The following is a 25,405-nucleotide window of genomic DNA, read 5'->3' as shown; positions in this document are numbered from 1 at the left end:
TAATCACGGCGTGATTCAAACTTTACGTAATGTTACATTAGGTTCCAATAATTGAACCAAAATTTCTGGTTTTAGGGCGACTGAAGAAAGGCAAGACCGTGTTCCTCCCATTTTTAATTTGGACTCTATGTGAGCATTTTTAACAGGAAGCAGCGGAAACCTTCTTTCTCAATCTTCAACTTGTTTGTGTGGAAAAATGGAGGGGCGGGGGGGGTGTATTGGCCTGGGTAAAGGCTTGGGCAAGGGCCTGCGTGGCCCAGTCACACTGAGGTCACGTTAGGGCGCCGTCGTTTCATCGTGACTCGGCCAATGAGGAAACAGCCTTGAAAGATGGCCGATAACGCAATACTTTTTTTTTTTTAAACAATATAAATGTGTCATCATGCTGGTCAATGCCTCATTATCGTGCCACTCACTTCCGCTTGGGGGCACCCAATGACGTTAATTCAACTATCGCTGATGATAGTTGACATTTCTGAGGGAAAAACAACAAGTTACAAGAAGGCACACTTATGATGATGCTTTGAATTCAGCATTCATTTACGTGTTGTGCTGTTTGTTATATTTTGGTTCCCATGTTTTGCTACATCATGGGACAATAATAACTCATGAAGTCAAAGTCATGTTTTTCATTCATAAATTCCATATTGTTACATTCAGAAACAGCATTGTAATTGTATTTGTTTCATTCATTTTGTTAATACGAAGGCACAATTGCCAAGCCGTACATTTTTTTTTTGTATTCATAAAAATATTTTTTGTTTGATTAGAATTTATGTTTCAGTATTCTTAGTAATCATTTTCTTCCATTGTAATTTAATATCATGAAACAAATATTCTACACTGTATGATTTCTCTATTTGCATTTTTTAAATTGTATTATAAATTTATACATTTATACGTTTTCTTTGAAAAAAATAGGCATCCTATATATTTTTCACCCTTTTTTAATTTTGCATTTTTTTACAGTGCTTCAAGTAATGTATTTTTAGGGTTTTTTGTTAGTTTAAATATTACAACTCCCCCCAACCCAAAAAAAAAGAAATGCAGTATGGCAAAGAGATCAAGTTGTTTTCAACATAGTCATTTATTTTGTGTTGGAACCACAGAGGAAATGGTGATCGGGGTCGTTTAGGAGAGTTCCCCTTTATCCATCCAACTATCTTGTATACCACATCACCTCTACCTATTTATCTTCTAACTAAACACATTTCTCCAGAAAGTCACATCATCAAAATCCTCGAAATCATCATCATGAAAATCATCATCATCTTCCAAATCATCTCGCACAACAATTGGCCAAGTTGGGAATGATTCTGAAGCACGCAGGCAAGCCTTTTGGGCTTTTTTTTGGGGGAGGGGGTTCACTTTTTTTTGTATGTGTGTTGACATGAGTAATTTGAAGACACTGAATGAAATTTTTGGTGAAGCCTTTTGGTGAAGGCTTCACTTGCACACATCAAAAGCACTCCAGGAACATCATCGTATTGTGAACCGTTTTTTAGAGTCAATCATTTTGTGCTCAGATTGATAAATTAGTTTCTATCTCCTTTAGGATTGTTAAAATTCTTCTGCTTATTATTCACTGTTGTTAAACTCTTTCAAGTCAAGACCACCACGTGAAATAAAGTTGAAATAAGCATTGGGGCCACTGAGCACCCGGGTGTGATAACTCCATTTTTGTCAAAGCGTACTCTATAAATCTGATGTATTATTATTATTATCATCATTATTATTCCTTCAGATTGAATACTGGTCCAAATCAAGGTTGACTTCCAATTTTGGCATATAGGGGGCAGTCCTCTATTGTACTCAACACGTTTCTTGACTCTTCAGTACTTAGACCACTTTTGTAATAAGCGTTTTTTCCTAATGTCAAATTGTTGTTTTTTTCCCCCAAGATTGAAACCAGTACCACTATTAACTCTTTGAGTACTCACCAAACTAAACAGCTCAATTCCATTTTTTTTCTTTCAAATCCGACCTGGGTCAGTTTCATATGGGGTTCTATATCGGATGCGTATCGGATTCTTGGTAATTTGCCAGTTACTGCATTTGTCTCCATATTTACTTCCATGAACGCTACGTTGCGAGTGACGGCATCTCTTTTTCTGTGCATGCGGATCACTTTGGGGAGGCATTTGGTTCACACACCAGACATACTGAGGTCGCATTTTAATATGAAATATGAATGATTACACACAAAAAAATCGGATTGAGCATTAATACCAGCAGTCTGAACATAGCCTTGTCGGTCAGATTTCCTTTGCCTTAAGTAGCAGTGTCTGGTATTGACAGCCTCCATGATTACACAATACCTAAAAAAATCTAGACCGTTATTGGTCCGATACCAAAACCCGGTATTGGTACTTGCCCATCCCTAGATAAAAGTGCGTGGGATGTTTGGACTTGGATCACTATTGCACTACGTGTTTTTTTTTTGTTTGTTTTTTTCTCATTCCACTTTGTATCTCCAATTTTAGGCAACCTCGACGACTGAACTGAAGATGAAGGCAGGATAAAAGTGCAAGCGATAACATCCAATGTACTGTAAGTATTCAACATGGTCCAAGTCCAAAAGTCACTTATATTTGTCAAGATCTGAGGAAAGCCACAAATTGTGTAAAAGCAATTATCCAGAAGAAGTAAGTCGTCATTGCCGTGGAAATCACCACCAAGATGTGTGGTAAAGCCCCCAGATTTTGCCGCAGACCCCAAAACTGTCTCCTGCAAAACCACCAAAAATGGAGTCAGCCCACTGCGGCTGTCAGAGGCTCATTGTGGGGAAAAAAAAATTAGCGTGGGCTCAATTTGTCCGAGTGTTGTTGACGGTGACAGGGGGAAAAGGGGTCAAGGCTAAAATTGGCGTAAGAAATGAAGCACCAAACGATTCGTTCTTCCATTCGGTCAAAAATGGAAATTGTGCAACCTGTTCAACGAACGTCATGGCAAATATTGTGTCAGTCGGATCCTTGGGTCACAATTAACGCAGAGGGCCGACTTGTCTTTTTTTCTTCAACATGTAACTGCCAGGGTTGCAACATCCTGCTTGGACACTTTGCATGGGAATAAATGAACACTTTTAATCAAATATATCACATATTGTACCGTGCACCTATTGTGTACAATATTTTCGTTAACAGATATTCTTCAATATAGTATACATTTCTACCTCCTCTATTCCATATTAAATACGTCTGTGACTACAATACAATAAAGTGCACAAAGTCCTTTTAGGGCTTCTATTGATGGAGTCATGTTATTGCTCCCAGTCAATCATCAAAGAAAGGACATCAGAAAAAAGAAAAAGAAAATAAACTCTACCATAAACTCTCAGGTACCCAAAATACATATACGCATATTTTTTCATACAATTGTTTGGTGTTGGTTTTTTTACATATGACTGAATTTGAATTTTATTTTCTAAAATAAAATTTATCTGCCTTTGTAATTTGATGTAATGAATGAAAAATGTTTTTGCACAATAGTGTGTCTTTTGATTTTCAATTCTCAAATTGGATTTTATTGACATTTTTAAATTTTTGTAATAATTTTTTACAGGGTTTAACACATTAAAAAAAGTCACAAAAGTATTTTTTTTTTTTTTACTTGTTGCAAACTTCAAGCAAATTCTGTATTTCAACGTATGTTATCTCAAGTTTGAGTTCCCATGAAAAGTGTCCGTGTCATCAAAAGTCATCTCATCTTCCTAATTACAACCCTATTGAATAAACCACATATAATCCTGTGTGTGTGTGTGTGTGTGTGCGTGTGTGTGTCTCATTCCGTCTACCGTTATGAACTATCAAAATTAAAATAAAAAAATCTTGTAAGCTCCGTCACATGACTAAATAGACGGATGTTGTTGGGCATGTTCTAGCTATATGCTCAAGTACGAATATTCATATAAAAAAACAGCACAAATCTCACCATTGGTCATGTACAACAAGTTTGATGAGCAAATGGAAAATGATTCAAATAAAATGTAAAAAGAAAAAGGCACAACAACTGAAAGAAAGGCATATGTGAATCTATCATAGCTCATGGGGTCGAATTTTTTTTTTTGGGGGGGGGGTGGTTGCAACCTAAAATGCTGATGACCACTTTATTTACAAACTGAGCCATGCATCACGTGCCCTAATAAAGTGCATGCAATGAGAAAAGCCATGACGCCGCGACGCTTACACTCACGTTCCAGAAAAACAAGTTGCAAAAATCAAGAAGCAGCTTGATACAAAGAAGAAGAAAGACAAAAGACATACAAATGAAGAACCAGCAGAAGAAAGACCAGAATAAGATTCAAACAAAGAAAGACACAAGGACATAAAAGACAAAGAAGAACGACGAGAGGAGGAACAAAGACCAGACGAACCAATAGAAGAAAAATCTGAATGGGAACCAGAAAAATGAGAAAAACAAGAACAACCAGAAGAAAAGGAAAGCTCAGAACAAGAAAGACCAGTAAAAGATGAAACAGAAGGAGAGAGACAAGAACCAGATGAAGAAAGACCAGAAAAAGAAACAGAAGACAAGAACCAGAAGAAGAAATAACTGAAACAGAAGAAGAAAGACAAGAATCAGAAGGAAAAAGACCAGAAAAAGAAAGACAAGAACCAGAAGAAAAAAGACCAGAAGAAGAAAGACAAGAACCAGAAGAAGAAAGACCAGAAGAAGGACAAGAACCAGATGAAGAAAGGCCAGAGGACGAACCAGACGAAGATGAGGAACAAGGACTAGAGGAAGAAAGACAAGAGCCGTTTCTCAATTGGCTGCTCCTCGTGATCTCGTGAAGCGTCGTCAGTCCTGCTCAAAGGATTCAAAGGACGCATAAACCAAGAAGACAGAGAATAGCCAGATCTTGTTCTTGTCTGCTACCTTAAACCAAGGGTGCATCGGTTGGTGACTTGTGGACACTTGGCTCGGAAAATAGCCCAAGATTCATTTTGTGCTGCTGTCAAAATAGCTAACATGACGGTAGAGGGAGAAGATTCACCTTTGGAATATTTTTCCTCCCTTTTTTTTTTTTTTTTTTTTTTAATCATTTTCCAGAAATACGTCAGAACCATTGGAGGTTTACAAGTACACAGCCATTCCAATTACAAAGAGACTACCGTATTTAGGAAGTACGATCTTTGAGACTGTACGTACTCGCCGAGTTCACGAGACCGTACTCTGCATCCTTGATATTGAGAAACGACTATACAAGAAAAGAACCAGAAGGAAAAGAAGACGGACCAGAAGACATACAAGAAAAAGAAGGACTAGACGAAGATGAAGAACCAGAAGAAGAAGAAGAACCAGGACCAGAAGAAGAAAAACCAAAAGAAGGAGAAGACGACGACTAAGGGGGAGAAAAAGAAGAGCGCCACGGGGGGGGGGGGGGCGATTGATGCGGGTGTCTGCAGCTCACATTCTACAATGTCCTGGACGTCAGGGGTGGGCAAACGTTTTTTTGAAACCTCACCAACTCATTCAGAGATGAGGTCAGAAAGCAAATGTGGATCTCAAATCCATCATTGTAACATTTTGACTTTCTGCTTGTTTTATGCACAATTGACCATTGAATGACCGTGGTGCCTCGAGATACGTGTCAAATTTGTACGTGGTCACGGTACGACGAGTGCCGTAAAATGTCATTTGTTCCCATCAGCCTTCCCAAAAACAAATCAGAATTGGAATGTGTGCTGAGAGAAATGCCACTCGATCAAATGGCGCGTTATAATGACTTCATTAAATAGTGTCAAGAATTAAAATCAACCAATAATTTGGCCTTAACCACTCAGATTTATTGACCATAACAAAATATTTTATTGTAAAAGCCTTAATTAGATCAATTAAATCATCGGTTAATAGATGTATTGTTTTGTTGACATTTATTTGATAATGTTATTACTTAACTAAATAATCGGCTAATTGTAAATTCTGTTACTGCCCTCATATATTATTGGTCCAGAATAGTTCTTCCCCCAGCCCAAACAACCCCCCTGCCAGTATTCGCATCGGTGAGTGGTGAAAATCCACCCCAAAAAATGGATGCAAAAAAGTCGTGTGTATGTACAGTCGGTACGGAAAGTATCCAGACCCCTTGACATTTTTCACTTTCTGTGCCATCGCAGCCAAAATCCAAAAAGTTCATTTGATTTCTCATTAATGTACACTCAGCACCCCATCTTGTCAGAAAAAAACGGAAGTGTAGAAATGATTGAATTATTGTGTATATAGGCTATGTCTATGTGTGTGCGCACATGTCTATATGTGTTGGATTTAACAAACAGTGTAAAATAATTCCTTTTTTGCAGAAACGAAATAAAGAATGATTCAATGAGAAAAATGAATACAAAATGTATCGTAAAAAGGAGTCAATGTATGTTAATTACCCAAAGTGGCTAAATTAATGCGGCAAATAATCCCGCACCGTTGCTCTCCAAAGAACAGATTTGGCCCGATGACCCCCGGGCCAAACGTTGCCCACCCCTGCTCTACACACACACAAACACACGCATACGATGGAGTTCTAGTGAAACATATCAAAGTGCCCATTTTAGCAAAAAAATTCCTGAATTATTCACTTCATACCAAAAATCGAGACGAGAAGGAGGAATAGTCCCAACACCACGATTGACGGCATCCGTGTGGATTGTGGCATTTTGCCGCCTTGAAAAGAGTTGTCCGTCGTCGCCAGAAATATCCGCCAAAGGAAAGGAAGGAAAATGTGGCCGCCGGTCCACTTTCATCTGTTGTCGTCCTTGAGGAACAAGTCCAGAGACCCCAGACTGCCGAAGCCCAGGATGCGAGTCTCGCTGTCGAAGGACAAAATCTCTCGCTCCTGACGCTCCAGTAGAGTTTTGATCCTCTCGCTGCGATCCTTCTGCACAGCCGACAGCTCCTCCTCCATCTGCGCGCACACGCATTCATACTTCATACAGAGCTAGTCCAAGCGCCGGCCGACCAATCAGAGGACAGAAAAATGCCGATGTCACACCGGTGAGGTGGAATTGGTCATCCGATTGGCTAAAGAAGCGCTCCCGTTGGGAATTTAGTTTGAAGGGGCATCGGCCTGAACGAGCGGTTGGGAAGGCCCCGGGGCAGATTAGATTGACACGGCAACAAATACAGGCTGAAATCTGATTGGACAAAAAAAAAAAGGGAACATCCACCTGCACATGCTGCACATGGTGCGGTTAAAGCGGAAGTCAACCCAAACCTATTTTTTTCAAGAATATCTTCACTCCAGGTCCACTAGTTGAAACACGGCATTGTGATTCATTTTGCGTTTGTGGAATACGAGTTAATCCACTCGTTTTTAGCCATCTCTGGGGGCGGCTATTTTAACTAGTGGGCTTGCGTAGAACATATTCTTGAAAGAAAAATGTTTACGTTGACTTCCACTTTAAGGGAAATGAATGAAATAGACGGTTGTGAATCATTTCATTATGTTCATTGGATAAGTTTTAGAAATTCAACATTTTAAAGATTTTTTTTTTTTTTTTTTTAATGATTCATCTCACCAAACCCTTAAAAAAGAAGTTTAGGTTAACAATGGAAGACAAAATATATAAATAAATGAAATTCTTAGATTAAACAATGAATCATGAGGACTATTTTTTTATTTTTTTCCTTAATGTGTGTCCGTCTGACTTGCTGTACATGCCACCTCTCTCTGCCCTTCACCCGCTACGTGGAGCATCGGAATTGTTACAAACCTTTCCTCGGGTGAAAAAAAAACAAAGAAAAAGATCATTAAGACTGGCTTGAGCTCATTCTTTTGTTTTCAGCATGTCAACTCCTGTTGTCGATTTGAACGCTGGTCAAAACCTGGCCAGCGACAGGTGACGAGTGCCTACCTTCTGCTCCAGGTGGGCCCTGCGTATGGAGACCTTCTGCTCGAGCTTCTGCAGCTCTCGCTCGTGTTGGGTCTCCATCTGGGACTTGGTCTTCTTCTGGTAGGCGTCCAGCAGCTCCATCTCCTGCTTCAGCTGCTGCTTCAGAGCCTCGCACTCCGCCTCCTGCTCCGCCTCCAACCTCATCTGCGTGGACAAAGCGGCGCACGCGCAGCGATTGGATTCGTGCCGGCAAATCTGGGCTCTGACAGGCACGTTCTGCAATGAACGAAACGAAATCGAAACGAAAGAATCCAACGCTTGCGGACACGTCGACTTCAATTGGACAGAGATTGCGCTGCGCCTTCTGGCGTGCGCGTCCCGGCCACCTGGGGGCAGTATAATACAGCCGTGGGTATGAACGGAGATGGCCAAAACTCGTCGTTCTTTGCGGAAGATAAAGAATGTATCCTGTGAGTATTATCGAGGCGTCGCGCCTCTGTTTGTTTTCATATCTGTTGTCATAATCGCGCGGCAAAAGAGGGCTGTAGAAAAGCCGTAAGCGGGGTCACCGGTACGAAGGAGGCAGGAAGGGCTTTGTTGGCGTACCGCTTGCGAGGCCATCATCTGGTTGATGGAGTGCTCGTACTGCTCGGCCAGCACGGCCAGCTTGCGCGTCTGCTCCTCCTTCAGCCCCTTCAGGAGACTCTTGTGCTCCCCTTTGGGCGAAACCTCCAGCTGGTGGTTGCGCAGTGCTTTGTACTGCTTGTTCTGAACCTTGCACGTGTCCTGGAACTGCTTCTTGATCTGCAGCTCCAGCGTCTAAGGACAGACCAAGTCATTTGCACTTTGCCACACTTGTCATTATTCCACATTTCTCTTTGAAATGAATGGAGGCAATTTTCAAATTGAATCCTTCCTTTCACGTTTCTCCACATTTTCAATCACGTCAGACCCTTTCAAATTCAAAAGATGGCGTGCTGGCCATCGGGATTTTGGGACTTTTCCCAACGATTAAGGCGGGGGCGGTTGTTATACACGAGAGCGTATTATACACAGCAGCATAATTCTAATGTTGACTTTTTCTCTCTCTCTGTTTTTTTTTTTTTTTTTGTTTTTTTTTAATTTTTAAAAAAAAAATTTAACCTTGAGGTCTCTGGGCTGCTGTCTGTGCTCCAGGCCATGTTTGCGCAGGAGCTCGCGCTGCCTGCGGTCGTTGTACTCCTCCTGGTTTTCCAACTCGGTCTGGTGCTGCAAGCGCATGAGTTCCACGCTCAGCTTGTGGAGCACGTGGAGCTGCCGCTGCTCCAGGTCCTGCGTGGCCTCGTCCTGGCGGATCATCAGGGCGTGCTCCATCTCCTTCTGGCTCCTCTTCTTGTTCAGCTCCTGGGGGACAGTGGGCCAAAGAGACGTCACGTCGGAGGCAAGGTGAGAGAAGTGGGGCACGCCCAGGGTAGGTCGTCGGATATATGTACGTATAGTTTGCATGTATGTTAGAGAGATTCCACCGAAAACTGGTATTGGCTCCCCTAAAACAAACCAAATGTGAAAAGGTCTTCGCTGCCCCCAACATGTTTGCGTATAGCCTGTAAGATGTGCGCGCACCTCTCTGAGTTGCTCCTGTTCAAAGTCGTGCTTCCTGAGCAGACTCCTGCGTTTGAGCGCCCGGCAGCTTCGCTCGTAGACGAGGCGCTGCTGCGCCAGCAGGTTGGCCTCCTCCTCCGCCTGCGAGCGCTGAATGGTCTCCTTGTGCCGCGACAGACGCTCTTGCTTCTCCTCTTTCGGGGTGCACAGGTCCTCGCTCATCTCCTACAAAACACACACGCAAAATACATCAAGAAAATCTATCAGTGATTTGCAGGTGCCATCTGGTGGTATGAGAAAAGTAGGAATGGTGACACTTTTTTTTTTTCAACCGATTTAGGACAAGTTTGCATCACTGATTCCGAAAATGCTTTTTATGCTAAGCTGATGTTTTTTTTTTTTTTAAACCTGATGTATTTTACCAAATCTAAATCTACTAAACAGTTTGGAGGAAATATCGGTTGATTTTTATCAATATTTCTCAACTAAGAAAAACACATTTTATAACAATTTATGAATATAAAATTGCAAAAACATCCCTGTCAAAAAAAAAAAATACAACATACATGGCCATAGTTCATAAAGGGTACCTGATTAAGCAAAACCAAAGTGACATTTGGCACCACAACAAACTAACAAATCTAACACCAACCTGTCGTAAATCATAAGATAAAAAAAAACGTATACAATAAATTGACCAGTGACTTTGGCCAGGCCGATTGTTGTCAGCGATAATCGGTATATGGACCTTTTATGAGCCTTTTGTCAAAATCCCCCACCGATAAGCAAGTGTGCAAATATGGATCCACAAGCTTGGCAGGCCTTTCGTCGGTCAGTTTTGCCAAATCCTCATGTCATTATTTCGTTTGTGATTTTTAATAAATTTGCAAAAATCCCAACATCAAAAAATGAATGTCATCCATTTTGGAATAAAGCCATAACATTAGAAAATGTGGAACAAGTCCAGCCATGGGAATACTTCCAAAGTATTGACAGGACCAGAGAAAACCATTTTTGGAAAAAGCCTGTAACGTAAGAAAACGACACTACACTTTGGGTGTGTTGGATGTTTTGTGTGTTTGCTGTCTTTTTACTTCTTTGATTTTGTCCTTGCAGAGTCGGTACTCTCTCTTTTGGCTCTCCAAGAAGGACGTCAGCTCCTTCTTCTGCTGAGCCGCGATCTGCTGCTGGATGCGCCTCTCCTCTGTGGCCACCGACTTCATCTGCGAGGAGGCGGCATCGGCATTATCATCGTAATTGTTGTCGTCGTCATCGGGGTCATCATTACAATCGACGTCATCGGTTTTGTCATCGGCATCATTGCCGTCGTTGCCATAGTCATCGTCCTCTTCATCGCCGTCATCACGGCAACCGTCGTCATGATCGTCATCAACAAAACAATCATCATCATCATCGTCGTCTTCTTTGTGGTCGTCATTTTTGCTATCATCGTCATCGTGATTATCGTCGTCATCATCTGAACATCATCGGGGTTGTCGGCGTCATTGTCACAGTTGTCGTCATCATCATCATCGTAATTCTTACAATCATCATAATCGCGGTTGTCATAATTATCGTCATTAATGCGATCGTCACCATCATCATTATAATTATCATCACAATCCTCATCACAATTGTCACCATCATAACATTCATTGTGATTGTCATCATTTTACATGATCACCTTCACAAGCATCATCATCCTCATAAGCCTCATCGTCATTCTTATAACCACCGTCATTGTCATCATTATAATCATGATCATCAAAATTATCCTCACAATCGTCGTCCTCATAATCATCTTCGTTGTCATTCAATCACCATCATCATCATCATCATCGTTCTTGGCATAATTATCATTATCATCAGCATTATAATCATCATCCAAATCATAATTGCCATGACATGATGATGAGAAATGATAATCACAATCATCATTGTCCTTGCGTCAGAATTATTATCATTGTCATGATATTCATGATCATCATCATCACGGCCAGTCGAGCGTTTCCCGGCGAGATAAAAAACCGCAAGTGCGGTGTTCCCCAGCCATATTGCTGATTTCCAAGCCGGTCTTTTCACGGGTTTTCACAGGATGCGGCGGGCAAGTCAGAGTTGAGCAAGGAGATGAGGCAGAGAAGGTCCCCAACCAACTAACTACCTCCCCCATTATAGTCATTAAGAGCGTTTGCCCGCTACGCTAGCAACAAGTCACTCAGGCCTGGTGCCGCTTTTAGCTGTTGTTCAATGCAAATCTCCCGCGGACAAAAGACGTGCAACACGTACTACCAGCGCGCTCGCAACCCGGCGCACCTCTTTGTCGGTTTGAGCGGCGTGGCGCTTGGCCAGCCGCTCCAGCTCGCCGTAAGTGTTGTTGGCCTGCGTCTCCAGCTCCTTGTGCAGCCTCAGCCTGTGCTCGTCCATCTCGGCCTTCAGCCTGTTCTCCAGGGCGATCAGCTGCTTCTGGTGCTGCCGCCGCATGCGCTTGTAGCCAGACATCTGCTCCCGCAGCTCAAAGTTCTGCTCATGCTCCTGGATCTCCCCGATGACCTGCAAAACAACACAGCGACCCACGCCGGTAAGCCGCTGTCACACCTGCGCAACTCGGCTGAAAAGCAAAAGGGGGGGGGGGGGGGAGCACCAACAAGACGCAGAGATCCGCTGGTTGCACAAGTGCGCACACCCTCTTGCGAATGAGGAGGCGCGCCCATCGCAACGAACCTGTCAGGGGGGGGCGTTCGCGGCGATTCACCCTGAATAAAGTTCAGAAGTTGGAGCGGGCTTTTCCTGACATTTGTGTCGTCTCATCTTACAGCCCAAGCCGTGGTCCGCAGCGAGCTTCCGCAGCGTCAGAGGGATTTCGTTTTTTCAAAGGCGGCAGTCAGGAGGAGGAGGGGGGTACTCTGCGCAATATGGAACTCTGACCAAAAACGGGACGTCCCCACAAAAGTGAGCACGAAAAGAAAAAGTGTTCAGAGAGGCTGCCGTGAGGACAGCAGCAACACTGAAGGAGCGTCTGGGATTTCTGGCAAGTACTGGCTGTTTACAACAATCTTCCGTCCGCTTCATATGTTTGGGCAACTGTATGTGGTGGGTGGCAAGATGGAAGCCTTATTTTACAAAGAAAAACAATCAATCGAGCTAAAAAAGCTCTTGAAATCTCCCCAATGTATGCGGGAAAAGTTAGGCAGTTATTTTGGGTCAACAATGCTTATCACCAAAAACAGTTACGGCCAAGAATGACATTATTTGGGGCAGTTTTTCTTCAACAGCAACTAGGAACTTAGTCACGGTAAGGGGGAATTATGAACAGGTCCAAGGAGCTGGTTTGGCACAAAACGTTGAGGCTTCTACTAGAAAAAAAAAACAACAAAAAAAAAAAAAAAAGGCAGAAAAAGCCTGCGACAACAGTTGGACTTTTTTTTCTTCCGATAGAATTGGAGTCTTAACCAAAGTGAAAAGAATTCATTCATTCATGAACAGTTCCAAATAGCAGTCAGCTTGAGCACAAAACCGTCACGCTTCTGCTCGGAAGCAAACATGCCAGGAAAAGCCTTCTAAAACAGCCGAACTTCAATTGGGCTGTTTTGGGGGGTTTTTTCATCTGAAACTGGGATCTTATTTAAGGTGGAGGCTAGCGTGACCAACCGTATAAAGCGTTTGAGCTCAATTCATGAGTCCCACAATTTCAGACCGTGTCCCCCATAATAAAAAAAACCTCACAGAATTTCCCCGAGGCAACCAAATGAATATTATTTGACAGTTCGGCACAGCTCTGTGAGAGGTTGCCATCAACGGCTTTTTTGTTGTTGTCATGACACCGTACGCGTGCACGTGCAGCAAAAGATCCACAAGTCCGACAAGTTGGGAGTTGACTTATTTTTTTTTTCACGGTTCCTGTTAATCCACTGAAAAAAAGAGTGGGGACTTGTGACTGTTCCTTCCTCCTGAAGTTCCCTGGACTATATTTTATTGAGCCTTAGCTCCCCAGACTCATTTTTCTACCGTAAGCCATTCAGTTGAATTGAACTTATTTTCCTTATTGGCCTCTATTCATGAGCATCCCTCGGTATGTTCAGGGGAATCACGTAAATTGGGACGTGCTAGAAATGGGTAAATCGTTATCAGTGACTGCTCGTGGCGTCGAGCATTGTCCCACATTGTCCCTCAGAAACGTACGACTTGGGCTTATTAGCAGGTGGCCACGTTAGCAGTCAGTGTTAGCACAAAAGCTTCAGCAAAGAAGAAGAAATGCTGGGAAACAACTGAATTTGAATCACTTGAACGCTTAAGGTGGCAGGTGTGCTGACTCCCAATTAAGTCCCAGTTACAAGATGTGCACACTTTTGCAACCACATCTTTTTTTTTTTTTTTTTTTTTTAATTCTTACTTCCTCTTTTTATTTGTATTTTTATTACATTTTGTGTTGTTCAGTTTAGAGGATTTTTTTGTGTCTTTTTTTTCATGACAAAAGCACACAGGAGAATAGTAGAGTAGAATTTTTTTAAGGTGATGAAGAGCGAGGAGGAGGAGGAGGGGGAAAACGACATCCATTAACAGGATGTGGTTGCCATGACTACAGATGGATGTAGTCATAGCATAGCGCGTGAGTGCGCCCCCCCCCCCCCTCGGCCTCCTCCCCTTTCGCGTACGCGCATGCACGCGCATTACACATTTTTCCCTCCCTTCTTGTTCTCGTTCTTGTTCTTGTTCATGCAATCGACGGACGAGAGTGACAAGTACCAAAGATGCTGATGTGACGGTGACGGTGTTGCGTTCGCGGGTCCTGCAGCGGCATCGCCGCCGCCGGCTGTGGTGAGAAGGAGGCCGCAGCTGTGGCCCGCTGGAGTGCCCGTACGCGGCCTCATCCCTTCTTCACGCCGGCAGCATGCTCGTGCAGCGCGGGGGAGGGACGCGGTGGTCTAGCAGAGGAGGAGCCGCGCGTCCGCTGGTGCTGGAGGGGCCCGCCGGCTACTTGCCGATCCGCGCAGCAGGCCCGCTCTCGTTGTGTCCGCCGTCCGCGAATGCAGCACACGTCCGCCGCCGCCGGCCTCACGCGCATCCTGCAGCTCCGCTCAACGCGGGCTGCGAGTCCTTTTTGGCCGCGAAAAGGGCATCCTCCAGCCAACCAGTGCGAAACGAAGCACCGCCGTACGGGGCGATTCTCCACAAGCGGGGGTGGGGGGGGTGACAGGGGGTGGGGGGGGGTGGATTTTGGGATGACAAAAAAAATAATAATAAAGAGGAAGGGGGAGGGGGTGGCAATTACGCAATGCCTACCATTGATAATCGCGGAAAGATGTGATGCAATTTAGTGGCACCGGAGAGGAGGCAGGCTTTCCCCGGGTGACGGCTGCCATGCTCGGCTGGAGGATGGCGGCGGGCCGGTGGCGAGAGGCGAGTCCGGACATGGTGGCCGAGCGTCCCAATGTGACGCCGCTCGGAGGCTCGGATGTGTGTCCTACATTTACAGCGCACTTGGTCATGGTAGGTGCTTCTCGTGCCTTCTATTCATCTCTTCTCCTCGCTCTCTCTCGCTCTCTCTTTTTCTCTTTTTTTTTTTGGTACCGCTTCTTCTTACACTCCCCCTTCCCTTAAAGGGACACTGCAATACTACACGCGCTCAACTTACTATTACGCACTTCACAAAGACAGGCAGATGTGAAGATGGGCCGCTATACGTAAATAAGCGGCTAGATTGGAGGACTGAAGTGAAAAAAAAATGAAAATAAAATACTGTCATAACAATAATACAAATTACGTGAATATAGCCTATATTTTTAGATGAGTTGGATAAATATGGCCAACTCATATTTTTCCAATCGCTTCTCCTCAGGAGGCTCGTGGGCATGCTGGAGCCTACCCCATTGCCCTCTTCTGGCAGTACACCCTGAAATGGTTGCCCGCCAATTGCAAGGCTCACAAAGACAAACAAACATTTGAACCCACAATCACCTAGGAGCAATTTAGAGTGTCCCATAGTTTGGGAATGTGGGAGGAAACCGGAGAAAACACACGCAGGCACGGGGAGAACACACAAACTCCATACAGGAAGGCCTGAGCTCGGATTCGAACCTTGGGCCTCCGCACTGTGAGGCGGACGTGCTAAGCAGTCGCCAAGCGTGCCGCTCCTTTGCAGTCACCAACGGGTCTAATTGACGATGATACGTTTAAATTCCAGTTCGGGGCGTACACACAAAAAAGGCGATAGAATCTCGTTAAGAGTTTGACCTGCACAGTTGGTCCTTGTGCAATACACGAAAACAAACAACAACAAAAAACATTCCAGTGCAGTCCACCAGGCCAGTGTTTTTCAAACTGTGAGATATTGTCAGGTGTGCCGTGGGAAGTGATCTCATTCGTGTGCCTGTGCGGTCTAGCGCCTGGCAGCTAATCATGTCTTTAATACATTGTAGTACTCTTCCATACCAGCAGGTAGCAGCACAGCACCAGGTAGCCAATTGTCTTTGTTCAGAGGCAAGCGAATGAGTGATGCATGTTTATCCAAACAGGCCCATGTTTCACACTGAGTAAGTATCAATATGAAACATTATAAAATACTTTTTTCTTTGTGTTTATTTAATTCCTATTCAAGACGTTGTGTTATAACGCCATTACTCAATGTAAAAAAAAATGCTTATATACACAATATAACATTTATATTGTTAAAGGAAGTGTTTGTTTCACTATTTCATCTGGTGGTGTGCCGCCGGATTTTTTTCAATGAAATAAATGTGTCTTGACTCAAAAAGGTTTGAAAAACACTGCCCTAGGCAATGGTGTTGAAAGTTCAAAGTTCAGTGCCTAAAATTAAAACTGCACTGAAGAAACAAGAAAGACTCGACAATGGCCTTTTGCTGAAGATCAGCTTCAAGGCAAAGTTATCTTTATTTTCACAGTTGGATGTCATTGTGCAACGACAGTGGAATACAACGGAACGTTCTATTTTCACTCACTTTCAATTCACACTTTTCGTGCTTGTTTGATGATGGCAATCTGTTTGAGCATTGATGCGATATCCAGCTCAAGGTTGGACTAGTTGTACAAATGTGGCACTGGTGGTGAAAAATGTTACTAGTCTGATCCAGTTAGTTGTCGGACGAGTCCTCGAGGACAAAAAGTGCACAACTGTGTGCCTTTCCATACGGATGGGGCGACTCGACTGTCAACCCGACTCTGCTACAACTTTATACTCAATCGTGGTGAAGAGCTCCTGGACCTGCAAACACACGTAAACGACAAATTGATCATTGCGGCATTTCATCCGATTAGGAACAAGATGATATCATCAAATCTGAATAATGCGACTTGACCTTCTTCGATTTTTGGCCCAGAGCACGAGGCCCGTTGTTATGAGCGCAATGGCCAGTAGAACGCCGACCACAGAACCAGCGATAACGGCCGTGTTGTTTTCTGACCAAAACAAAACAAAGATGTTTTTGAGGCAAAATGTGAAAAGCGGTTGTTGTAGCGATCGTCATTGTGGCACTGCGTACTACTAGTCAAACATAATACATGACAATGGTAGAAGTAGAAGCAGTAGTGGTAGCAATGATAGCAGTAGCTGTGGTGGTACTTTAGTTGGAGTCATACTAGTGGTAGAGTGGTCAAATGCTATTGGTAGTTGTGGAAGAAGTAGTCTTCTTAGTATTGCTAATAGTAGTAATGAGAATAATAGCAGTGGTGGTAATGGTAGTAGCAGTCGTAGTAGTGGCAATGCCCCGAGTAGTTGTGGTGGGCGTAGTAGTAGTAATAGTCGTCGTGGTATTAAGAGTTAGGTTGGTCGTTTGTGTCGTCACTCAGGATGATCTTAGTTGAATGAAAGCACTCCCAAAAACGTTGACGCACCGGAAGTGTGAACAACGCAGACTGTGTCGCCTCCCGACCAGGTGCCGTCCGCCTGGCAGGTGCGCTCGGCCGAGCCTCGGAGCGCGAAGCCGTCGTCGCACAGCAGGCGCACCGTGGCCCCCCGCAGGTAGGTGGTGCCCTCCTTCTTGCCGTTGGTCGGCGGCGCCAGCCACCCGCAGGAAATCACTGCACGCATACCCAAAGTCCAAATTACATGCCGATATCAAACTAACACATGTTGTTTTTATTGTTGGATTAGAGTGTGATGATTTAAAGGGAGGCTCAAAACATACCTTTTTACTTTGGCTTTTAAATCATTTCTCTTTTGATTTAGGACTTTTTTTTTTTTTTTTGTATCTAATCTTACTGTTTTTAGTTCTTAGCTTCTTTTATTGCTTTGTCTTTTAGTTCCGTTGTTTTTAGCTCCAGTGTTTCCTCATGGGGGGCCTCTGCGGGGGGTCGAGGAGTAGCTGCCCTTCCCTTTTAGTTCCGACCCGTCCTCTCGGCGTGGGTGGATAGAAGTACTTTATTTAAACTTTTTACATTTTGTGCCAAACAATAATATCAAATATGTGAAGTAAAATGATAGCAAGATTATTTTAGCAATTAGCCTTGCATGCTAAAATGCTAATCTTTTCCTCAAGACATTTAATAATTTAGCTAAACAGTTTACATAACATGTCAAACAATAACAGTTTCATATTTTTTCCAATGCTAATGACCACATTAGCCAGGCCAAATTAGTGACCTGAGCTTAGTATGTGATTTAGCCCTCTGGTTATTGTGCTTGATACAATTAATGGTTACGCTAAGTCTTAGTTGTTTGCAGTGTGTGTAAGAAATTATTTTCATGATTATTTTTTTCTCAAAAACTTCAAATGAGCTAACACTCACCAGGCTTCAAGTCCTCCGCAAGAGAAATGTAACTGCGGAATGAGACTTTGGTGGCCTTTCCCAGCTCTGGACTACGACCCACCAAAATATCATACCTGCAAAAATCACCATATTCGGTAAAAAAAAGAAAATGAAAAAAAAAAAGACAGAAAATAAAATCTCTGTATAGTGTGTAGCCTGCTCTATTTGTATGTGTTGCTGCTCAGTGTGTGTTAAAGTAGCCGTTGTTGCAAGATTTATGATTACCGTCACACTGATGCTAATTTCTGTTATCCCCTCAAGGGCGATTTGCATGATACGTAAGCATTAAGCTAGCATTAATGTGTATGTGTTTTTTTCATTATTATTATTACGTTTAATCCCCTTTGCGGAGTCAGATTTACAGTGAAATTCAACAAAGTGATAAATTACTTATAAATTATTAAAACACAAAGAAATGCAAGCACGGCTTATCAAAGTGAACTATACTGCTTGCTGTACGGCTGCGAGACCACGCCAAAGTGCATTTTGTCTGTTTTACGTAATGACTATTATTATTTTTATTTACCTTTTTTACTGGTTTACTACTGCCCATCTCAGTTTTCCGGTCTTTTTCCACAGTGGAAACAAAAAACGATTTCAGGTCAGGTCAACCAATGGAAACTATACCACTGGATGTACTTGTCGCATGGCTGTGAGACCATGCTGATGTGAATTTTGTTTTTACATGTTTTTTTCACAGCCCAATTTTCACGGCTTTTTCCAAATCCTGGCAGAGTCAACTGATGCACACTATACCGCATGGCGCACTCGCTGCACATCTGTGAGACCGTGCCGATGTGTATTTGGTTGTTTTGTTTATACTGATCTGCTTCCATTCCATCGTGTTGCTCATTATGTTGTGTTTTGCATTTTAGTGGTCCTACCTACAGAACTGAGAGTCGTCTCCGGAACAAATGTCCGCAGCGATATTGTACAACGGGTCATCTGGATTCTCCGGGACTGAAAACTCTGGAATAAAATTGGGGTCGTGTCTTGGAGAGTTGTAAAACGTGTCCAAAAGGTATTTGGAATCGTATGTGAACAAGGCTGATGTGTTGGAAACAGCCCCTAGAAAAGAAAATGTTTTCATATTACATTTAAGTCATAGGGAAAATGGTTATTTTCATAAAATAAAACGAAAATATTTCTAATTTAATCATTGTACTTTGTACATGTGAAATTTGACTAGTATTTGTAATTTATGATTCCCCGAAATGTATTCACAAATGATTTAATGCAAGAAATCAATTAAGATGAATAAAGACATTTGAATACACCTTTTTAGGATATCAAAACTGCTACGTGAACACAAAAAAAAATGCTATACTCATGCTAATGTCATTTTAATTTAAAAGATGAAGTGATTCTCACAGCTGGCCCCAAAGTTGAAAACCTCTTCGGCATTATTGCCGTTGGCTGCCGACGCGCCGTGGGCGGGAAGCAGGTCGTCGCCGGCCACGCCGTTTGCGTTGCCCAACAAGCCCCGCGTGGAGTTGTGGAATTCGTCCGGCAGGAGCACTGTTGCTGTAACAGCACGATCGCTGAGACGCACTTCCACGCCAGCGCCACTGGGGAACATCACCGTCACGTTGGCGGTGGAAGGTGAAAACACAAACACACCTGACATGACACATTCAAGACACAATCAAGTTAGCCTTTGCTAAAAACGACTTTCTTTTCACATTGTATATATACACTTCACAAAAATGAATGGCGGGAACTGGGGAGAAAAAAAATTGGGGAGAAATACGCAAATCCTCAGGTGCTGAAACACAAGTATGCAAGGTCCACTGTATACAATTTGAGATTTCAATTTAAAATGTTTTTTTTAAATATTTTTCATGTCATCATTTTGGCATGTTTTGTGCGGAATTTGAGTTCAAAACATGAATCTGTATCTTGGGTCAGTTTTTCCCCACCCTTCAGGTCCATCCAGCTTTGCTCATTGAACAAAAGTTGCTTTTGATTTTGTAGCACTTGCAGCTTGTCATCGCCGGCAACCAGGCGCACTTCGATGATGTCCGAGAAGGCTTCGGCCATGACCACCGACGACAGCTTGGTCGCATTTCCTGTGGGGCGAAAATCAATGTGATCAAACGTCGAGGAAATGCGCTTTCAACACGATCGTGTCCGTATTTAGCTCACCGTTGACTGGCTCGGTTCTGCCTTGGATTATCAGATTCTTCCCGGGAGACGTCAACAAACAGTATTCGCCTTTGCCGTTGAAAGAGTAGCGGACGCCATCGAACGTTATGAAATGTGGATCTCCAAACACCACCGCTGGGGGCACAAACGGAGATGAGTGAGTCGCAAAATGTTATACGGGGGCGCCTTCCACAAAAGAATCACTGAATGAAATGTTGTAATTGTGCACCTTGTTACAGTGGCTAAAAGTTTCTTTTCATCCAGTACGTTATATTTGTTCGGTACGGTGCGGTTCACGTTCCCAGATTTTGAAAATGAAATGGTTTAAGCACATTGAGTTGCCTTGTGTATGAAATTTGTTGTATAAATAAAGCTGCCTTGCTTTGAATCGGTGGGGAAATGTGTAAGGATGAGGTAAATATGAAAAATAGAACTAAGACTAATAAAAACTCGTAATGTTTCCCCAAAAACGCTAGTGCTACACCGGTGTGCTAATTTGGTTGTGTGTAGTTATGTCAGTGCAATACTACTCAAATATCTAGCTTTTAATTCATAGAAGTGATTGGAAAATAATTGGTTTATAAAAAGTATCGTGTGTGAACGGTTTGATTTGTTGGCTCTTCTATTTGTTAACATTTATGAAATGCATAAATATGCATGCTGACATGTTTGTCAATGTTGAGTATCTCAGAAAAGCCCTTTATGCCACCGAGCAGCGAACAATTGCAAGTGTTTTCGAAGGCAGCGAATGTCAGTGTCACGTCAGAGTTCGCCAGGGTTCGTTCAATGTCGCAAATGTTAGCAAAACGTTTGCCAACAGGTTTAGTCTTTTTTTTTTTTTTTTTTTTCTTGTCGCAAGGGAATTTTGAACATGTTGAAAATGTCTTTGGGACAGAAAGAAAGAAAAGTACAGGCGAAGTCGGACGACAGCGTGGCGAACATTTGCGGCCTTGAACGAACCCTGACTTGATTGTACATTTTTCTACCTACGCCAACGGTCGGAAATGACTGCTATATTTAATGGTAAGCCCCCGGGCCTATGAGTATGTAAATGCGGCCTTAGTCATGGAAAATGTGAAATAATAGAAATGTAAAAATGTGGGAGTTTGGGCAATATGTAAAAGAATTCTCAAGATGTCTCGAATCGGTAGAGAAATGTGGAAGGAGTAGAATGGTGAAAATCTGCATATTCATCATCCGAATGTCGAATTTTGTTGCCGAATAACGGCGACTCCAACGAGCGCTAACCTGAAGTGGGCGGCTGGTATCGCCTGCAGTCGCTGGAGGGTCTGTGTTTGAAGTAGTAGTGGCAGTTGTCTGACCAAAGGCAGCAGTAGTAGAAGCTGAGGACGTCGTACACCCAGTGGGACTGGCCGGGGACCCGGGGGGGGTCGAGGTACGGGGGCGAGCCCCAGTCGTGGGCCCGGTCCGGGGTGCTCCCTCCGATGGAGTCGGCCGTCAGGACCTGAGCGCCGCTGCTGTCGTAGCAACACTGCTGACCCGCCCCGTACCTGGGACTGTTATGTACATTTATGGAATTTGAAGAAAAGTTGTCCGGATGTAGCGAATGAGCGGACCATTTTGATGGAAGGATGATTCGAATAGCTGTTGAAATTGTGAATTTGGTCTGAATTTGTTCAACTCCTCCATTTAATTTGTTTTGGTTTTTTTTAAATGGAAACTGAGGAATAATAATAAAAGAAGTAGGATTCTTTAGAAATGGTGAACATTTTCAACTCACTTACCTGGCTTGTATGGCCCTCACACAGTGAATGCTCCCTGGGTGGTACGTGCACACGCTGCCTTTCTCCATATCGCAGCCGTAATCCGTCTGAATATGGAGCAATAAATTAAAAAAAGGTTTACAATATAGCTTTACGCTAACCCGTCGACCACCGTGCCACCCTCAACCAAACCATTATCTTTTATCGAACTAAAGTGCTAACTTAATGCTAATGGAAATGAGTATAGTAGATATTACGGTCATTTCAAAACTTCAACCAACTGCTACTTGCAAACAGAGCATACAACGATACTCCCCGTTATGTGGGAACGACTATATTGCAGCTTCGAAGGGGAGTGTTTCTGCTTCTTCTTGCGCTTAATTATGCTGGATCACTTCCAGTAGAGCTCAGTGCTGCTCAACATGTTTTGGCACGGTGTGAAGGCGTGCAACTTTCAATTCGGACTGGCCTGAATAACTGTAAAAAAAAATTTTTTTTAAACGAATAAACGGTCACTTCAAAATGGGAGGCGAAGCAGGGGCGCCATTGAGAAATCTTGATATTGTGGGGACATTATTTCGATTTTTTTTTTTTTTTCCCTCAAATGTTGGATTATCGTCCTTTTACGTGGAATCTTCCCGTGTCGGCTCGGGCTTGCGCCAGGGTGCAGGGGCAGTCGATGATCTCGCTGAGGAAGTTGGGAAGGTCGTTTTCCAGCAGGTCCCACGCTAAACATTTGTCCAGTGCCCAAGCTTGAGAGTCGTCGCGGAACTTCTGCTCCAGGTGCCAGGCCAGGGCGTGGTCCTCCGTCCATGCCGCTTCCACATTCCTACGACGGTAAGGTACACATTGGAACAATTGACGGGAAAATACAACAAAAGCTTGTCAATGTCTAATAAGGTTAGCATAATGCGATTGGCTGGCAAGCAGTTCAGGGTGTCCCCCGCCTACTGCCCGAAACTGCCGGGAAAAGCTCCCATGACCATCGTGAGGATAAAGCGGTTTAAGATAATGGATTTGTAGCTAGCTAGCTAGCTCGCAAGCCAGATTAATTGCTAACTACCACGATAGCTGGCTCGCAACAAAGCTAGCTAGCAAGATAGATAACAACAGAAAGACGGTGATAGTTTCTTAGTTAGTTCCATACGTTATCGTAATTGTACCTGACTGTTCTGTGCTAGTCGGATTGTCCTGTAAAATGTGCTTTTTGTTTATAAAAAAGAAAATAATAAGTACAATAATTGAACGCACATCAAGCCATTTGGGTTCGCACTGGAGCTGACCCGCAGCGCTCCAAGTTCCCAGCTCGAGAATTCGGGAGAAGGTTGAGGCACAAAAGTGAAGCTGCCGTTGTTAGCGATATCCTTAGTAAGAGAGTAAAGATACTTCCACTCGGCACGCCAATGGTCCCAATAAGGCTTTCCTGGAGGGGAGGCATTCAGAAACACGTCTCTTAATTAGACACTCGTCAAAGCGGTCACTCTCTGTTCTTAAGCAGTACAAATAAGAAGAAAAGTGCAGTATCTGAAAATGTCCTCAAGTAGTAGAGGCGCAAATAACGGGTGAGGTCCCAACACTGCAAATGGACGTTGGCAAACCAGCGGCGCCCTCACCCGTCTCCCTGTAACCCCACAGCTCAATGTTGACCCTCTGGGCTCGGACCAGGGACGTGTTCCAGGTCATCTGCAGGGGGCCGCCCACCTGAGGTGTGCCGTAGTACTGCCACTTGGTGGAGTTCTCCAGAATCGCCTTGAACTTGGAGTCTAACTTGCCAGTATGCACTGCGCAAAACATTGAAAGGAGACACACGCTAGGACAGGGTGCCATATCTTGCGACAAATATTAAATTCGATAAAAAGGAGGACGTATAAAAAGTGACTTTTCCATCACCGATCAACTTTTGACAGCAGACTGTTGCGGAGTACCTGCCAGCCAGGAGCCGGCTCTGTTGAACACGATCCCGTGATTGGAGGAGATTTGTACGGAAAGCCAGCCGGTTTGATAGAGCAGGGGCGAGATGCAGTGGCCTCGGTCCCTTTCGTCCACGTAACCGTCCGTCTTGATGTCATTGTTGAACCTGAAAGAGGAGCAAATGCCGCCACATTTACACTCAGGGGTCTACTCACTTTTGTTGCCAGTTGCTTTTGGACATTAATGGCTGCATGTGAAGCTAGTTGTGTGTATGTGTAGATATGTAGATAGATAGATAGATAGAAATCAATGTTTATTTCAGACTCAGAAGAGGTCCTTAAAATAACAAAGTGACAAACAAAGAATAGGTGAAACAACTACAATCCATACAAGCAGTCTCTCCAGTGCCTCCAGATAGCTAGATCGATATATGGTTGTAGTGGCGTAAATATTGCATTTTGCATTGACCACGCCTTTGCCTCCTGGTGTCATGTGACTGTGTACGTGCATGTGATGATGCTGGCATGAAGTTTTATTTCGGTGGCAGAGTTCATGACAAAAAAAACCTCTGCCATCTGTCAGCTGTCATCTGTAACCCATCCTCTTCAACCCGAGTAAAGGACCACAAACCTGCCTCCTGTATTCTAACCCAAACGCCACCCTGTACCCTGTATACACCCGATTTGGTGCAGAGAAATAGCCTGCCCAACAAAACTCTTGCGTTGGCAAAATGATCAAAGTAAAAAATGAGGAAGAATAAGTCATACTTGCACACAATTCGAGAACTTTGGTTAAAAGTCGCGTGGAGCAGGAGAAAATCGGTTCCGCCCAAAATGGATCCTGAGTGTGGGGAGAATTCCACGCAGAATTCCTTGTAGTCGGGACAGCAGCTCTCCAGAGACGCGCAGGTCGGCCGGCACGAGCACGAGCTCGACCATTGCCCGCATTTGCCCTCGCACGACTCGCCTCGATCACAAAAAGAATTTGAAGTCACGCAGAAAGCCCGTACACGTCAAAAGAAAAAAAAAAAGGGGCCAAGGCACTTACCAAGTGTCCTGCTGACGCACGAGAGCAGAAGAATTAAAGTGACAGCCGTGCATGTTTCCATCTTGACGGTTTTGTGTGAGGCGCAAAGTTGTGGCTCCCACTAAAGCCGCTCCAGACCATATTCAATCATCAACTAAGCCTCGTAATGATAGATAGCACTTTGAAAGAAGGCCCGTTGCTCATGGGAGTGTTGGCTTGTTGCTGGACTTTGGGCCTCTTTTATTTCACGCTCCACAACACCACTAAAATACAAGTGACGAAAGAAATTGGCACCGGCGTCTTTTACTGCTCAAATGAGCACCTTTGACACCACTTCAAGTTTTATTTGGCCTTTTAATAGGGTGGAGATGTACATATCATTCTGCGGCCGTCGTGATAAAGAAAGTAATTCATGAAAGTAATTGATTTCGA

The 25,405-nt window shown here is 43.6% G+C and overlaps 3 protein-coding genes and 1 long non-coding RNA gene across 8 annotated transcripts in view; 2 read left to right on the top strand and 2 right to left on the bottom strand.

Annotated features, from left to right (window-relative positions):
- Positions 1-1,068: 1,068 nt before the first annotated feature.
- LOC147135873 (serine/threonine-protein kinase TAO3-like) lies at positions 1,069-15,016 on the bottom strand. Of its 2 annotated transcripts, XM_086053317.1 has the most exons (9): positions 14,685-15,016; positions 14,148-14,568; positions 11,718-11,954; positions 10,499-10,627; positions 9,426-9,629; positions 8,967-9,206; positions 8,430-8,642; positions 7,845-8,027; positions 1,069-6,895 (listed from the first exon to the last, which is right to left on the bottom strand). In XM_086053317.1, exons 3-9 carry the CDS (start codon positions 11,901-11,903, stop codon positions 6,731-6,733), a joined length of 1,320 nt encoding a protein of 439 aa, XP_085909443.1. In that variant the 5' UTR covers positions 11,904-11,954; positions 14,148-14,568; positions 14,685-15,016; the 3' UTR covers positions 1,069-6,730. The 2 variants fall into 2 exon arrangements, with proteins under 2 accessions (XP_085909443.1, XP_085909442.1); XM_086053316.1 differs by having other exon boundaries at positions 14,148-15,016.
- LOC147135872 (uncharacterized) lies at positions 14,617-20,916 on the top strand. 4 transcript variants are annotated; one of them, XR_015089824.1, is made up of 4 exons: positions 14,617-15,934; positions 17,294-19,188; positions 19,523-19,769; positions 20,142-20,916. It is a non-coding gene; the product is annotated as an uncharacterized LOC147135872 (long non-coding RNA). The 4 variants fall into 4 exon arrangements; XR_015089826.1 differs by lacking the exon at positions 14,617-15,934 and having other exon boundaries at positions 15,957-18,262; positions 18,868-19,188; XR_015089825.1 differs by lacking the exon at positions 14,617-15,934 and having other exon boundaries at positions 15,960-18,948; positions 19,043-19,188.
- susd2 (sushi domain containing 2) lies at positions 16,252-25,055 on the bottom strand. Its single transcript, XM_086053318.1, is given in 16 exon segments — positions 16,252-16,623; positions 16,718-16,817; positions 17,253-17,438; positions 18,147-18,241; positions 19,052-19,235; positions 19,539-19,787; positions 20,087-20,273; positions 20,275-20,447; positions 21,561-21,829; positions 22,058-22,143; positions 22,664-22,865; positions 23,288-23,459; positions 23,650-23,817; positions 23,962-24,113; positions 24,715-24,913; positions 24,995-25,055. Coding segments are annotated over 16 exon segments (2,523 nt in total). The 3' UTR covers positions 16,252-16,583.
- svopb (SV2 related protein b) overlaps positions 22,413-25,405 on the top strand; it is a 29,380-nt gene continuing 26,387 nt past the window's right edge. Inside the window, exon 1 of the mRNA XM_086053314.1 lies at positions 22,413-22,873. The gene's annotated coding sequence lies outside the window, so the exon portion shown is untranslated. The remainder of the gene's footprint in view (positions 22,874-25,405) is intronic.

The sequence above is a fragment of the Filicampus tigris genome, chromosome 15, assembly GCF_054856515.1.
Source record: "Filicampus tigris isolate MCC_2025a chromosome 15, RoL_Ftig_1.0, whole genome shotgun sequence".
Taxonomy (NCBI): Eukaryota; Metazoa; Chordata; class Actinopteri; order Syngnathiformes; family Syngnathidae; genus Filicampus; species Filicampus tigris.
Note: the sequence above shows the minus strand (reverse complement) of the source record. Positions and strands in the feature narration are given on the sequence as shown.

Excerpts from the sequence above, each read along its gene's own strand:
- LOC147135873 (XM_086053316.1), bottom strand. The coding sequence starts at position 11,903 with ATGTCTGGCTACAAGCGCATGCGGCGGCAGCACCAGAAGCAGCTGATC. Across the intron at positions 8,643-8,966 it reads AGCAGCCCAGAGACCTCAAG|ACGCTGGAGCTGCAGATCAA; the intron begins GTTAAATTTTTT and ends GTCTGTCCTTAG. Across the intron at positions 8,028-8,429 it reads AGATGATGGCCTCGCAAGCG|ATGAGGTTGGAGGCGGAGCA; the intron begins GTACGCCAACAA and ends TTGTCCACGCAG.